Raw genomic sequence first — 16,426 nt, 5'->3', positions numbered from 1 at the left:
TCTTTTGAGTGCTCTGCACTGAGCTTGGCTGAAGCTCTTTCACCCTGCGGATTAAACTTGAAGCCACAACTCTCCTAGAACGGTGTATGCCTCCCTCCCTGACAGAGAACAACAGGAACAGCAGCCACGCTCCCTCAAACACAGGGCTGTAGCAGTGAAACACAAACCAAGACCAAAAGTTCAAAACCACATATGCAGTCCTGCTGAAAAACCACCTACCTACAGATGGCTCCCCCGTGCGGCGGGCATCGACTGTGGGCTTTTTGTCTTTTCAGGAAACTCTGCATTCAGTTGCAGAATCCCCCCCCCCCCACTTTAATCTGTTATGTGACATTTCCAGCTAATGTTTAAAACTAGAAGAGTATTTTTTATTTTATTTTTATTTTTTTAAAGATTTATTTATTTATTATCTATACAATATTCTGTGTGTATCCCTGTAGGCCAGAAGAGGGCACCAGACCCCATTACAGATGGTTGTGAGCCACCATGTGGTTTCTCGGAATTGAACTCAGGACCTCTGGAAGAGCAGTCAGTGCTCTCAACCTCTGAGCCATCTCTCCAGCCCGTATTTTTTATTTTTAAATTCAAAACGAACAGTGGTTAACATAGCATTCTCCCCTCCGCCCATCCAGAATCCACTTCTCCCAGTTTAAATACTTGGAAGGCTTCTCCAAACCTCTAGCACACTCCTTGGCCATGCAGAAACTTGGAAACCACACACATCCCTAAACCAAACTGGCCCCTAGCCTTCTGCCTTCAGCATGAATCACAAGTCAAGATGAATTAAATGCAAATCCAGTTTGCAATGGTCCATCACTAACAGGCCTAATTGGAATGGGCAGTGTGTGGGTTGGATGGGAGCCCATTGTACCCCGTGTGCTATCTTGGATTAGATTGGGGCTGGCCAGCTCAAACCAGTCCCATATGAGGGTCCACGGCCCTCAGGCCTCCACAGTCACTCAACTCTAAGGAGCTGTCAGGAAGAGGAATGTGTCCTCAGTGAACACAGTAAGCAGGAGACTGAGAGCTGACACGGGGAGCGTGCGTACAGGTCATGGGGATAAACACAGCCAGCAAGAAACAGGACACGGATGACATTAATGTTTTAATCTGTACATCACTTCTTTTTCTTTCTTTTTTTTGCAAACCATTACACTTTTATTTAAATTAACTTTTTCTTGCAAAATATTCATTTCATTTTTTCCAACAAAATCTTATAAAGGCAAAAATAAAATTTTATTTTGGCAAATGGCATGAAGTTGATACTGGCAGCATATGGAGTTAGTTAAAAATAGATAGCAACTTCTAAATATATTCAAGGATTTTTTTTTCTTTTAAGTATAGTCAAAGACAAATTTTCATTTAAAACGTGGCTCCACCCAATGGAGGGGTTTTTAGTTTGTTTTCTTTCAACCATTGCTTCCTGTATGTAGAATACCAGGAGACAAGTTAAATATGGGGCCAAGAACACTGTGTCTGGCATGGTCACCTCTTCCTCAGCTGGGCTAGAGTCAGGTCAAAGTCCTGTGCCCTGGTTCTGCCTGCCCTCCTCACCAGTCCCAGGGAAGCTGTCCCGGGTTTCCCCACAGCAGGCAGCCGAGGTCTTGTATGCAGATTCCACCGGGTGTGGAGTTTATTGCTACAACACATCTCCCATTTCCACTTCACAGTGGCTGTTTTTCTGAGAACTGTTTGCTGAGGGAACTTCACTGCTTCATGACAGGCTGAAGAAGCCACCGCTTTTGAACATAGGTGGTTGCTCCTCAGTCAGCACCAAGGCCCAGACAGGCTCCACGGGCCATCCCGGTAGAGTTTCCAAGGCTGGGCCTCAGCTCAGGGGTACTGACCTCGGCAGTCAAATGCTCCTCACTTTCTGGGGAGCATGGTAACAAGCCTCATGCTGGAACCCACAGGAAGCACATCCCCAAATCCAGCCACTCTCTGGCTTCGTGGGCAGTGGGAATGGCCCCTGCCTGTCCTGCCCTTCTCCCCACCCACTATGTCCCACCCCCCAGAGTACCTGAATCCCTATGTGTGGCTACAAAACCCTGCAGGCTCACCTTTCAGCCACTCAGACCTTGAGGTGAGCACATAAAATACATTCTGATCCTAAAATACAGTATATTTCACATCATGTATCAAAAGTGCTTCTGTCAACTGTAGAAAGGACTCTGGACCGAAACAATGGGCTTGTGTTGGGACGGAGCCCTTGTTCCGTGCTGCACCCCCATGCTGGGTGGGCTGTTCTCTCCTTCAGCGCGAGCCCTGTTCAGCTGGAAGGGTTTCCACTGGGCAGAGGAGACAATATTTCAGGAAGATGCTGGTTGAGCTGGGCCCCCGGGTCCAGGCTTCTCCGCTGCACACTGCATCATGGGTCTGTTACTGCCTGGGCTGGAAAAAGCACAAGAGACAGTGAGAGGCTGGCAGACCTTTGCTTCTGCCCTCATAGTGGGCATGTTTGTGCACACACATGATGGGCTGGCAGATGGAGTAGGAGAGCAGGGGGTGTGGGCAAAGCGGCCGCTGTCAAGGGACTTTTGCTTCTAGGACCTAGTGCACTTTTTTTTTTTCTCTTCTAACTTTAAGTTCAAGTTTATAAATTTGTCCTCTGCAGTAGGCCAAGACTGCAAACTCCTGGGGTAGTTAATGGTTCTATGCTTCATTCTCCGGAAGATCAGAGAGCCAAGCCTATGGGACCTCGCTCACTTGCTTTATTTATTTATTTTTATTCTTTTCCCATGTTTCCGACCTAACGGAGGGAGTGGTTCTAACCTGCCTGTGGCGCTACGAGAGGAAGAGGCACAGCGAAGCCTGAGAGCGTCTCGGTCCTAGCACACGGCCTAGCACACGGCCACAGCCGCTTGGAAAGGCGGAGTGGACGGAGCCTCTCCCTGGCACCTCTACCTGCTCAGATCTCTAAGAAGACAACTATGGCCCTGGCAAGTCCTGTAGACTTAACAAAGAACATGGCTGGAGCCTTCCATGGCGTTCCTCTGCTCTGCCCCTCTTGTGGGCCATGGTAGGCCCAAGCCAGCTCACCCCCTCCTGCTCTCGGACTGGCTGGCTGTGGGCTCTAAAGCTGGAGGGCCCCAGTGCAAAGTGATGTCCCCTGCACCCTCTTCTGCAGACCCATGGCGTTTCCGGGATGGCCCAGATGAGCCCGCTAGCCAGCAGTCATGGAGAATGGAAGCTGTGGGTTTACACCAAAAGCCTCTGCACCCTGACACGTGCGTGTTTCAACTCTTTAGGAAGTCCCTCAGACATCTGGGCCTTGTTTCCTCATCTACACAGCGGAGCGAAGAGCTTCGTGGGGCTGTTGTGAGCACCAGGAGATGCTCAGCACAATGGCTAGCAGGTCAACCAGAACCCAGTTAAGGCGCAGACGGGAACTCTGCGAAGTGACAGCAAGAGACGGCGAGGGACCTCTGGTGTGACCTCTGTGGTCCAGGTTTGGATACAGACAGGGCAGCTGACCCAGGCCATGAAATCACTCCACAGCTGGTGGTTACTGGCCTACTGGCTCCTGGGGGGCTCCTTCCTGTCTGGGTCAGACACTCACTTAGTGGAGTTATACCAAGCATCTCGATGGACTGTGGTCCTGGACTTGCATCTGTCTCTTCCCTAAGACACTCAGTGACTGATACAGTCTCAGGCCTTGCTGTATGAGGAGACCCCTCGGGGTCTCAGCTTGCCTTCTGTAACTCTGGACTTAACAGTTCTTCAGTCCCTTTGGGAAGGCCACGAAAGAGTGGAATGTGATTCTTCTTTTCCTTGGAGACTGGCAGTGTGCCCTATGCTGCTCTTTGGGGCATCAAGTTGCCGTGGGAAAGGGAAATGGGCAGGAACGGCAAGGGCCCTAGCAGACATGTCCAATCCATGGCCCACAGACCACATGTGAGCCAGGACGGCTGTGGATGCAGCCCAACACAAAATCCTAAACTTACTTAAAATATGAGAAGTCTTTTTTTTTTTTTTTGCAGTTTTTTTCCCTTGTACCTCAACCACACAGTTCTGCAGCATGAACTCTACAAATGGCAATATCAATAAAGCCAAAGGGTTGAAAACCACGGAGATATTCCAGCACAACAGCACCTTTAATGGCAGCCTCTGTTGAGGCCTGAGGTCAGAATCCTAAAAAGCAAGTCACCTCCAGCCATCTACCGTCTAGTAAGTACCCACCCCCCCAGCGGCCGCAGTGCCAATGGAAGGAAGCAGCAGCAGGTGGCATTGCAGTCAGCTCAGCAGCAGCGGGAAGGCGGGGGGCGGGGGGCATGCTCAGACTACGGGGTGCACGGCAGCAGGACAGCCAGGCAGGGGCTCTTACTTGGAAGGTGTTAGACAAAGGTGTAGTGCAGTCCGTTGCTTAAGGGGGGGTAAGGTGGCACCGTCCTGGCGGACAGGGGGGCTTTAGGCGGAAGGAGGGCCAGCTGCTGCACTAGACAGAGCACACAGGAATCACACGGTGTATTAGACTGAGACCTGTCCACCCTCACCACCATATGCCCTGCTTGGCAGGACTGTGTGGCTTGGCCCCACTGCCCCCAACGGATGGCTGCTCTTGGGGGCAGATCTATGGGGCATAGCTTGCCTGTAGTTTCTGATCCAGGGGAGAGAGCAAGAGTGAAGAAAGGTGTAGATTGGGGAGTAGGGCAGAAGGTGTCAGGGCTAAGGTCATCAGCTGGGTGGGAGGAGTGAGAGCAAGCGCAGCTGTGAGGAGGGTGCCTGGAGAGGAGGGGCAGCCTCACAGGGAGGGGCTCGGAGGCCGCCGAGATGAGCTCTGGGGTCACCAGCAAGAGGGACTGCCTGAGTCCCAGTCACAGAGCAACACAGACCGCTTCCAGCCCTTTTACGTGTCTCGGACAGAGCAGGGACAGCAGAGATCTCAGAGGCTGGCTTAGTCTGCTTGGTTTCAAGACACGGCCTTAGTGTGGCCCATGATGGGCTTGAACTCGCTGTAATCAAGGATGACTTTGGAGCCCTGATCCTCCTGCCTGCATCTCCCTAGATGGGAGTATGGATGTAAGCTAACATACAAGGCTGGATTTCCGGAACTCTGGAGGGCCAGGGTATGGGGACAGAACAGGTCTCTCCTCATTAGTCAATCATGGGGCCTCCCGAAGTGATGTCAAAGCTGCTCCCCACACCAGACTCCTCAGGGCCAGCAGCCACAAGGCCTGCAGGCTGCGTCCTTGGTCAATCGGATTAGAGGCCAGTAGGGAGAAGGCACCACGCTGGGTCCTCTGACCATCCATCCGTGAAGTGCACCTGGCCAGAGGCGCCACGGAGACATACAACAGCCTCTGCATCCGGGGACAAACTACACGGGATGGACCGTGAGGATACCAAGGGAGGCAGATGCTGGTGGAGGAAGGAGCCCAGGGTTCTTTTTCTGGGAGGCTCTTGTGTTGTTTTCTTTGTGACAGGGTCTCACTCTGTAGTTCAGGCTAGCCAAGCCTATAACATGCATGTAGCAATTCTCCTGCCTCAGCTTCCTGAGAGCTGGGATCCCAAGCATGAGCTTAAAGCAGCCTTCACACACCACACAGCCATGTGCTGCTTCTACACCATGGTGATATTCTTTTGGCTAGGCTGGCAAAGCCTCGATTCCTGAGTCCTGCTTTGTGCCACAGGGTAACTGGCAAGGTTGAGTGGTTCTGGCGTGAGGACCAAGGAAGGGTTTCTAGGTAGGAATTCTTGCCCTACCAAGAAACCCCCGCTGCGGCATCACTTCTGTTCCCTTCTTCCTACGGAAAGAAACTCGAGCGCTGCCCCCTTGGTTCAGAGCTGGCCAATACAGAGCAGAGTGGCAGCTCTTCTCCTGCTTGGGTCAGGCAGGACAGAGAATACACCCTTAACTGTCACTGTCTGCTAACTTCCTGGCTCTAGGACTAGTTATACTGGGAGCAGCCGGCAGGAACTGTCCCCGAAGGTCGGCACCCATGGCCTTACCTGCTACCTGCTTGCTGCGCTGAGAGGCCTCTGAGGCCAGGGCGTAAGAGATGTTGATGATCCGCTCCTGTTCCTGCAGCTGTGAGTCCAGGTCGGCCAGGCTGTTGCGGTCCTGGCCTGGGGGCTGCAGGTTACACATGCTGTGGGGGAGAGAGAGAAAGCGTGAGTCTCCGCACCCTGGCCCTCAGCCTCCCCTGTGGAGTGTCTCCCCAGCTGTGGGGAGGGGCGTCTTCAACACTTTGGGGGCATCAGGTGTGCGCTGCCTCCTTTCTTCCCAGACAAGAGGGTCTACGTCTCAGGAAACCCACAGTGAACATAGCTCCGTTCCTCCTTGCAGGCTGGAGACTCCTGATCCATCCAGATATGAAGTGGGTAATGGAACTCTGAAAGGGAGGCTCACAGGCCAGAGAATTCACTTCCTTGGGTCCAATGCTCAGGGTTCAGGGAGAAAAACCCCCAGTGTCCTCAAGAGCGTGTGAAGAACACAGGCCCTAGTCTAGCACCTCCTGGACTGGCCTGGCCCAGCTATGGATCTACAACGCAATATGGACACAAATGTTAAAAGGACCATCATTGGAGGTGACCTCAACTGAGTCTACTTCACTAAGGTCTGGCTTGATGGCTCACACTTGCCCATCACTGGGGACAGATCTGAAGGCATGGACCTGGGCAGGGACCCTGTACAAGTTCTCCAGAGCCTTCAGATGGCTGAGGGAGTGTTCTCACCTGAGAACCTGCCTAGCCTCTTCAATCAGAGGAATTCACTTTTAATAAAGCCTAGCAAAATATCGACCAGTCAGCCTGGCCTGGGTCTCCCACGGCTGAGCTATCACCTGAGATGAGGTTTGTGAGACTTTAGGGTTGAGCAAGCAATGGCTGACCTTGAACGAGCGAGGATATTTCGGATCTTCTCAGCCTTCCGGTACCGTGCCTGCAGCTCTTCAAGGCTGGGTGGCTCCTCGGGATCCAGTTCCACATACCGCTCAGGGATGGAGACCTTCTCTGGCTTAGACAGCTGGGGGAGGACCGGGTGGTAGAATGGAGGATAACCTCAGATGCTCTGATCTGAGATCTGTCTTTTCCACCCTTCCCACCCTGTGAGGAAGCCGAGTCCACAGAGGTGAAGAAACTTGCTAAGATCATCAAATGAACCAGCTGTGGAACCAGCGACTTGACCCTGGGTCTCACACCAAAGCAATGCTGTACTTCCTGCTACACTAGACAGCTTTCTAGAGGCCAAGGGGAACAGCAAGGCGAGCAACACGGAGAGCATCTCACGGGAAGGACGAGATCCTCAGTGCTACACCCAAGGCCGCAGGGCTCTGACTCCAGCCACACCCACTCAGTGGGAGCTCCAGTGTCCTCACAGCTAAGGGACGCCCTTCAGAAAACCCTCCATAATGGAGGAGTGCTGGATCAATGGACCGAAGGAGGGAGAGTCTCTGCCCTGCAAAAACGCTTCAGACCTGGGTGTAACACATGCATTTAACCCCAGCACTAGAGAGACAGAGACAAGTGGATCTCCAGTCTACATAGTGAGTCCTAGGCCAGCCAGGGCTACCTAGAAAGATCCTGTCTCGAAACAGAAAGTAACAAAACCCAACCAACCAACCAAATAAACAAAACAAAACGATCCACCGTCTGGCAGCAGAGAGACCACCAAAGCTGATGATTTTCCACTCACCTCAATAAAAGCGTCAGTGGATAAAGACAGGTGGCCCTCTTTTCAGTTCTCTGCCTCCTTCCCCTCAGCTTGACTCTGCATGGTTTATTTCTGTCACCTTAACTAAAGGCTCTCTTATCCTTTCCTCTGGGACAGGGCCCTAGAGACACCTCATTCCTAACCTTAGGGGGTGTCACCCAAGGACAGAAGTGATTCTCTAGTTCCCAGGTGACAAGAGCTCTCCCCTCATACTACCTACAGTCTCAGCACCACCTAAACTACAGGGATGCTTAACTTGTGCCAGAGAGACAGACGGCTGACCTCGGGGACCCCACATAGTGGAAAGGATCAACTTGACAGGCTGTTCTCTGCCCTCTATACTCAAGGGTAGATGGTGTACAAGCACAGGTGCCCACACACGCGCACGTACACAATGAATTTTAAATTTAAAAAAAATTAAATAAAAAATGTAAAGGTAATCTTGCCAGCACCAACCAGTCAGAGTCCCTGTTTTCACTGGCAGTCTAAAGCTCTGAAAACCTCTGATTGCACTTTTAGGGGCGTTGAAGGCCGTGACTTTCAAAAATATAACCTAACTTGCCTCAAGGCAGTTTTTTTTCTTTGCTCTTGACTGGGTTGATTTCAGTCTCAGTAACAGAACTGAACCCATATGGCCCTTCATTTTGTTAAAAGGCAGCAAGAAATATCTGTTATTCCCAACCAGGACAGATCTAGAGGAAGGAAGTAGATTGCATTGTAGTAGGATTTAGGTTAGAGATAAAGGACATTTTCCCTGGGCTAGCGGGCCAATTAGGACACCAGAGGGCAACCTTGCATTGCCAAGGCAGCAAGCACATGGAGGTTCTTTGTGAATGAAAAAGTCCAGCCTGTTGGTTTCCGCTGCTAAGGGTGTCAGAGAAAGGCCTGGTGGCAGGAGGCTGGCCATGGAGCAAGAATCAAGAATGCAGTAACTCAAGCATCAACTTACCTACACTGTTCTTTGTTCTCAGAGTCCCCTCCCTCATGAAACCCTAACCATTGGCAGAACCAGCTTGTAAATGGATCTGCCCTGCCTGTTGGAGACAGAAGGGCTGGGCAGTTCTGTGTGCTTGGCATATGTGAGACCCAGGTTTACACAAACACACACAGAGTCCCACCCAAACTCATGCTACACACGGGGAAAATGCAGTGGGCCAAGTCCCAAAACAAAGGTTTGGGGACACTGAAAGTTCATACAGCCGTCTTCCGTCTGCATACCAACTGTGTGCCACCCCAGGGCTAGGGATGCAAAGAACCAAAGCAGCTGCGGACACTGGACACTGCCGCAGACCGACGGTGAACAGGGATGCCTAGTGACTTGCCCCTTTCCTTTCTCTTGCCATGTTTTCCTTGGCCTGCCCTGTCATGAGGCAAGTGAGCCACTAGAGGGCACCAGAAGCATTCAAAACCAAAACTCTCCACTCCCGACCGGCAATGTCTTCTGTGAGGTTTCAGACCGGCCCTGTATTTCACGCCATGTATGATAGATAACTACAGTCTGCCTAACAGGCCATTCGCATAGGCCATCACTAATGATCCGGGGAACATTCTCTAAATCTCTTGGGAACATGCTGAATCACTTAATCCCCCCACACCACCATTAAGGGCACAGGGTACAATTTGCTCCCAAATAGAGAAATCGGCTTAAACATTACTAGAAAACACTGATGACTTATGGTCTCAAGGCGCTATTCATGTGTGCACCTTCGTGGTCCACAGTGAAGTCGAACCCCCTGACTGACTGAGACTGCAAGTCAGGCTAGAAGCCTTAATTCCATGGCTTCTCGGAAGTGTGAAAGAGGCCCCCATCCTCACCTCTCTGCTGATGTCCAAATCATAGTCCTGTGGCTCTAGGTCCAACTCCGTGACAGGTGTGGCCTGCACTTTTAGCCAGCCGTCTTCTCTGTCTTTTCTGTCGCCCTGAGCAGCCCGCTCCAGCAGCTGCAGGTCAAAATCTTGTTCTCGCTTCCACTAGCAACAGAGGAGAGGGTTAACCTCACTTCCCGGTTCATCAATGAGCCACACAGGAAGGACCCTGAGGCCTGGTGTCCATGAGATGGACCTTTGAGACATTAAGCAAGTGTCGGAGCCGTGTGTGTCACTGAAAACAAGGAAGGCCTCTGCTCGGTCCTGTGGCCTCTTCCACACTGCTGGCCGTGTTCTAAGACCTGAGTGTTCAAATGTGCATCCTTAGGGAACTGGCGGGAGACCCATGACTTTTTCCTCACAGTGGTCCACAGGTATCTAAAACGTCCCAGGTATAAAAGGGTGACCCCAGAATGACCTGCCCCATCCAAATTCCCCTCCCCAAGGCCTTCTGGCTTAGGAGTCGTACACTCCAGGATCACAAACAATGGGGAAAAAACCCAAATCCTTCACAGTCTTCAAGCTCTTGGGGATGACCTCTCTACAGAGCTCTCAGCACGGCTGATTCGGAGTGCAGGGACCTGTATCCCAGCAGGGAAAGAGTTCAGTTCCCAGGAGCTGGCTGGCGGCCAGTGTAGCAAAGGACTGGGGAAAATGGTAACCGCTTGAGATAAGACATTTTCCTTAAACTAGAAAGGGAACTAGAACTGACACTAAATGTAAAGTCAGATGCAGCTGCCCCAAGGCCATTTCACAGTGGCAGCTCTGTGTCAACAGTCTCTTCACAGGAGGGGAAAATCTACCCAAGAATGTCTGCCCAGCTCCAAGATGGCTTCCTGTTCCGCCTGGCCTCTGACCTTAAGGGTTGCCCTTATGAGGGTGGAAGGATGGATACTTGGGCATCAAGCCATTGCCTCTGTCTCACTCCATTTACCTCACAAGGCCCTAGCAGCCATGGATGCTTCACACCCCACCCCAAGCCCAAGCCCGTGGCCATAGCAGCGCGGTCCACACATTCATGCACAAGCTCAAGGTCTCCATGTCAAACCAGTCCAGTTGGGTTTGGTGATGGTTTTCCAATTACAGTTCAGGGATAAATTTACTGATCCACAAAGGAAACACACATTTTCTTACACGCTCACAAGTGCTCAAATAGAGACAAGTCCTCGTTTAAACCCAGCCTGATTGCTTCCACAAACAGCAAAAGCTCACCACACTCTGCAAAGTGCCCTGGGGAAGAACCACGCCAATCCGTCATAGAAAGCAATATGTTTGTTTATTGGCGTTGATGAGACTTACAGAAGCCTTTTTTTTTCCTTTCCAAAAAAAAAATTACAAGGTATTGGAGTTACGGTTCTGAGATACTCTCTACATTTCTGACAGCACGTTATAGAAAGTCAGGGTTACCCCATATGATACTTACTTATAAAGCTTAAAGTTAATGGGTTTGTAGCTTTTAAAGACATTATTCCAGTCCTTTAGTGACAGACAGTTGGAGAGGCCCTCTGCACAGTTTGCTTTGTTATTCATTCAATTACTACATCTGAATTGCAAAGGCTTTTCCATAAGGAACTGTGTGATGGGATCAGAGGAGTTAAAACCAAATGGCCCCGGACTCTAGAACATACATGCGCACTCTCTAACGTTCACGTCTGCTGTCCAGTGTCAGGCATGGAATCTGATAAATTCCCCATCCCAGCCCTCTGCTAATGATTATGGTCCCCACAGAGCAGCTTTCGGGATGGACGCATTATCAGTAGTTGGCCTACACGAAGCAGGGCGGTGGGAAGAAAGTCACACCTAGAGATGTCCGCTAGGCTAGGGAGACAGCTGCTAACACAAGGCTGGTCAGAGACAGCACTGGCCGGTTAGAGAAGGCCAGTGCCAGTCGGAGCGTCTGTGAAGACAATCAGGCAGGATTAGAGGCAATGAGCGGCGACACTAGAAGCAAGAGAGCTTGTGCAATGAATTAGGGAGAGCAGACAGGCTAGAGGGCTGGGGAACTGGGGCTCCAAATCCAAATGCCAAAAGGAATGTCTCCACAATGGGCCTAAGGCAACCGTGGGCGGATAGCACACCAGCCATCAGGAGGCAGCACCGAGCTCCCCAGCCCTCCTGAGTACCTGAGCGCTCAGCACCACAGGCTGTGGGAGACAACCAGCACCTCAGGGTTGGGGCACCAACCCTTCCTTAGTCAATTGCCTCCCTCGGCACCAGTATCTGCTGTGGGGAGGCTATGTGGTTGACTTTCACATAATCTCTTTCCTCACCATCTTCCTCTCCTCCTTCAACCCTACATTCTCAAGTCCTTAATTCAGTCGGGAGGCCCCTCCCACTTAGCTTGGAGGATGGGCGAGACCTCTGTCACTAGAAACCTCCCTATTACTTTGATTCCGGGTCATCCTCTGGCCAGCTCACACGTGCAGCTGGGGTCGTGGACAAACAGCCCCTCAGGATGTTCTTTCAACCATGTAGGTCACCCTGGGAGGTGACATGTGTACACTTGGGGGACTGGGGGAAACTCTGGCCTCTGTCCCAGCCCCATCTAACATACTGAGCCAAGATCTCCAGGCAGTGGCTGGCTGAGGTATCTGGCTGAGAGCAGGCCCGTTCTCTCTCCTTGGCTCAGGGTCCTCTTGCGCTCCCGGACCAAGGCCTTCTGGTGTCGCTTCATCCGCTCCAGCTGTTCCTCCGCGCTCATCTTGCCCCGCTGGTGGTCCCCTGAGTACAGGCGCTCCAAGGCACTCTTGGGTCTCTGCGAAAGAGGTGAGACGCAGAGTGGACGGAGCTAGAAGCACAGCTGCTTTCTGCTTTTAGCACAGGGTCTCAGGAAGCCCAGGCTGGCCTCAGGTTTGCTCTGAGGACAGTCTTTTTTTTTTAAATATTTATTTATTTATTATTTATACAATATTCTGTCTGTGTGTATGCCTGCAGGTCAGAAGAGGGCACCAGACCCCATTATAGGTGGTTGTCAGCCACCATGTGGTTGCTGGGAATTGAACTCAGGACCTTTGAAAGAGCAGGCAATGCTCTTAACCTCTGAGCCATCTCTCCAGCCCCTCTGAGGACAGTCTTAAACTCCTGATCCTCCCACCTGTACCTCACAAGTGCTGGATTACCGATGTTGGTGATCAAACCTGATTTCTGCAGTGCTAGGGATCAGTCAAGCCCAGGGCCTTGTACATGCTAAGCACATACTCTAGCAATTGAACTGCACCCTTGCCCTCTCCCCGCTTAGCCTCTCTTTGCAGCATGCTACACGTGCCAGCTACAGAAAACCACTTCCTCTCAGTACCCAGTGCCCCCACCCTAATGAGTCTTCCGGGCAGAGGCAGACGCTGAGGCTGTGCCTATCCAACTGAGCCAATAATCTGCACTCCAGGACGGACCTAGGGTACAGGCTTCTTGGACTTCTCATGACCCCGACAGGTTTGGTAGCCATCAGAAAATAGAGATGTCAGCCCGGTGGTGGCGCACGCCTTTAATCCCAGCACTCGGGAGGCAGAGGCAGGCTGATCTCTGTGGTCAGCCTGGTCTACAAAGCAAGTTCCAGGACAGCCAGAGCTACACACAGAGAAACCCTGTCTCGAAAAACCAAAAGGGAACTAGAGATGGCAAGGTAGTGGCCTTCTTGGTAAGCAGGGGGGTGACAGAACCCTAAATTCCCCAAGGCTCACTGGTCACTGCACACCCCAAGGCCCCTCCCACTGAGTGTGAGTCCCTCCACATCCCCGGCCACTTACAGAGAAGGTCATACTGCTGTTTCCGGCATTCGGACCCCTCCGGAGAGTGACGTAGGGAGCAATGGTGGATGACTGCTGGAGCCTGGATGTGGAGCCTGAGAGCCCTTAGCAAGGAAGGAGAATCAGGTGGCTGTGGTACGGTTCAGCGCCTCCAAGCCTTCCCTAGCCACCCCACTCTCCTGGGGCCAGCAGGGCTCCACTCTAACCCACTTGTTTTATTCTTTTCTCCTTGAGCCTAGATGGGGCAGGCCCCAGGAAGACAGGAAGCTTGCCCTGAGGGTGGCCTTTGTCCCTGTAGAAGCTTTGTGATAAAGCTCTGCTCCTGGGCAGAAATGCTGGGCTGTGGCAGGTGAAAAGGGGGTACAAGAACATTTACCCCTCTGCTTCAGTGGGGAATCCAGCTAGGGATGAGCAGGGAGCCCAGTTAAGGAGACCATGGGTGTAAGAAAGGATGGACCAAGTCTCAGGCTGACACAGATCTGAGGTGGCCTCAGGACTGACGGTTCTTAGCGCTCCAGCCTGCAGTTCACAGTGATCTGGAGCCAGAGCTCAGGACAGCCGGCTTCCTCTGTGATCAGCTAACTGCACTTGTTTAATTTCTCTCACCCTCAGTTTCTTTCTTTCTTTACTTATTTTATGTGGATCAGTGTTTTCCCTGCATATATATCTGTATGCCACATGGGTGAGCTATGGACAGTTGTGAACCACCACATGGATGCTGGGCATTGAACCGGGTCCTCTGGAGCAATCAGCACCCTTTAATCACTACACCTTCTCTCCAGCCCGACTCAGTTTCTTGATCTCTAAAATGGGAGTCATAACAGCCCCTGCCTACCAGTGCGATTGAATATGGGGCTAATATAAAATACTTCGACAGTGTCAGATTTCAGGGCAATCACTATTTTTGCTCCTGGAAATAGGAAAGGGAGGAAAAGCAGACTACTCGAAAAGAAAAGAGAGGGCTGTGGGTGGGAGGAGGTTGGGCCAGTCCTTCCTTCTCAGCAGTCACAGACCCAGGCTGAAGACCAGGATCTGAGGCCCAGGTAGGGGCTATGAGTGGTGTGGTGTGGACCCTGAAGGGCTCCACGAGGGTCTTGCCTTACCTCTGCCCGGCAGTGTCTGGTACCTGCTCTCAGAGCCCACGAGGCCCAGGGAGGGCTGAGGCACGTCCCCACTGAGGCTGGCCAGCTCTGGCTCGCTCACATAGGACCGGAGCTCCACCTGCGGACAGAGTCTGAGGCTATGAAGTCACTAGTGCCACACCACCCTTCCCACCCTCTGCGGGCATGCTCCGTCTTTTCAGCTCGCCTTCGAGTCGCCGTTCACACACTGGCCCTGCTCCCGGTCCCTCTTTCTTTCGTCAGACTGTCGCTTGAGGCCCCGCACAGATGTGTGCCGTATGACGGTGGCTTCCTTAGGCAGAGGTGGCACAGCTGGGGGCTGGTCCTCTGGGCTGTAGAGTTCAGGAAGTGGTGGCCTGGGGGGTGCCTCGTCTTCCTATTCAGAAAGAGAACCAGACCCCGTGTCCAGAGGGATGGAATTAAAGTGGGGAGGAGAGCTGGATGTTACTCAGCATTGCCACAGGCTTGACCACTTCAGGGTCACATAACCATCCCAGCCAAGGAAGCTTCTGGGGCCACTTCCACTCCAACTGCTTTTGATCCAACATGCTTTCTAGTTTCAAAGTGTTACCCAGTAACAGTGTGTCCCCAGGTCCTGCACTTGGTGTCCTGGATCTACATCCTTGGCAGCGTCAAATGACAACAGCTTCCCATGTCCTCCAGAGGAGGTGGGAGCCTGACCATCTCTCCTGAGATGATGACAGCACCCTGGGGAAGAGACATCTACCAGCCCCATGTGGTCAGCCTGAGCAGACTCTGTGACCCGACTCCTGTGGGGATCTGCTCACCAGTCTGCACCCTCCTGCTCTTCCTCTGGGAAATGAACATTCTTACAGAGTCTCTCCTTTTTTCTGGCTCTGACAGGAAGGCAGGAGAGGCGGCTGCACTGCTGTTGACTTCCTGGGAGGCAGGGAACAAGACCAGGCTCCTTGGTACTTGATGTGCTTGGCTGGTTCTTAGGGGCTGTGGCTCCTTTATGCTAGGAGACCATCCTGATTGCCATGAAAATTCATCCAGATGGCTGCGGTACCTCCTTCCTCCCTTTTATTTTCTTTTGATTTTTGGAGACAGGGTCTCTCCATGGCTATCCTTGCACTCACTATATAGACTAGGCTGGCCTCAGAGATCCACCTGCCTCAGCCTCAAAATCAGTGCTGGGATTAAAGGCGTGCACCATCACCGCCTGCCTTCCTTCCTCAAATCTCCCTTCATTTCTCCAGTTTGACACTTAAATACTTTGTTTGTGGCCCTTGTTTCTGTGTTCTTTGAAATTAGCCAATCCTGTATTTATTTATTTATTTATTTATTTATTTATTTATTTATTTATTTATTTATTTATGTACTTTGAGACAGGGTTTCTCTGCGTAGCCCTGGCTGGCCTGGAAGTCAGAGATCCACATGCCTCTGCCAGCATTAAAGGTATGTGCCACAATGCCGGGACCATTTTTTAAATGCTTTTTAAAATGATAGCAAGTTAAAGAAATAAGCCAAGCAACAGTGTGGGATGTATGCAACAGGATGAAGTGCACAGTGGGGAACACACAGAGGGGCTGTATTCTCTCCTGGCCTAATTCAAGTGCTTAGGGATGCAGACACGGGGAGCCAAGGAAGAAAAGGGTAAGGGAATTACACGGAAGCCAAGACCTGTGGTCCTCTTTTTATATCCTAATCAGTAGTGAGGGAATTCTGTTTCCATAGGCAAATCTAGAGCGGAACTTAACTAAATCTCTGTCCCTCTCAAGAACTCAGGGTTCACGGTTTGAGGGGGAACTCTCTCTGCTGAACGGCAAGCAGCTCACCTCCTCTCCTTTTCGCAGCTCTCCAGAGGCCCTCATGCTTCTCCTCGCCATCCCATTCCTCCCCGTCCCCCCCCCCCAGGGTTTCTCTGCAGCTTTGGAACTTGTCCTGGAACTCTCTCTATAGACCGGGCTGACCTCAAACTCACAGAGATTCCCCTGCCTCTGCCTTCCAAGTGCTGGGATTAAAGGCGTGTACCACACCATCCAGCTCACTGTCATATTTCACATGTTATCTTCAAAATGGAT

The 16,426-nt window shown here is 51.7% G+C and overlaps 1 protein-coding gene across 13 annotated transcripts in view; it reads right to left on the bottom strand.

Annotated features, from left to right (window-relative positions):
* Window positions 1–1,982: 1,982 nt before the first annotated feature.
* Plekha7 (pleckstrin homology domain containing A7) overlaps window positions 1,983–16,426 on the bottom strand; it is a 189,115-nt gene continuing 174,671 nt past the window's right edge. For 5 of the 13 annotated variants that reach the window (XM_057777373.1, XM_057777374.1, XM_057777375.1 and 2 more), the window contains 9 exons: window positions 14,569–14,757; window positions 14,364–14,481; window positions 13,261–13,364; window positions 12,072–12,272; window positions 9,467–9,622; window positions 6,831–6,964; window positions 5,950–6,089; window positions 4,325–4,435; window positions 1,985–2,391 (listed from right to left, as the gene is read on the bottom strand). In XM_057777373.1, the coding sequence (XP_057633356.1) occupies window positions 4,335–4,435; window positions 5,950–6,089; window positions 6,831–6,964; window positions 9,467–9,622; window positions 12,072–12,272; window positions 13,261–13,364; window positions 14,364–14,481; window positions 14,569–14,757 (1,143 nt within the window). In that variant the 3' untranslated portion in view covers window positions 1,985–2,391; window positions 4,325–4,334. Of the gene's footprint in view, window positions 2,392–4,324; window positions 4,436–5,949; window positions 6,090–6,830; window positions 6,965–9,466; window positions 9,623–12,071; window positions 12,273–13,260; window positions 13,365–14,363; window positions 14,482–14,568; window positions 14,758–16,426 lie in introns of all 13 variants that reach the window. The other 8 variants (XM_057777370.1, XM_057777371.1, XR_009057559.1 and 5 more) reach the window with 7 other exon arrangements.

This window comes from Chionomys nivalis, chromosome 8 (genome assembly GCF_950005125.1).
Source record: "Chionomys nivalis chromosome 8, mChiNiv1.1, whole genome shotgun sequence".
NCBI classification, from domain to species: Eukaryota; Metazoa; Chordata; class Mammalia; order Rodentia; family Cricetidae; genus Chionomys; species Chionomys nivalis.
This window is presented reverse-complemented; position numbering and strand designations above follow the sequence as displayed.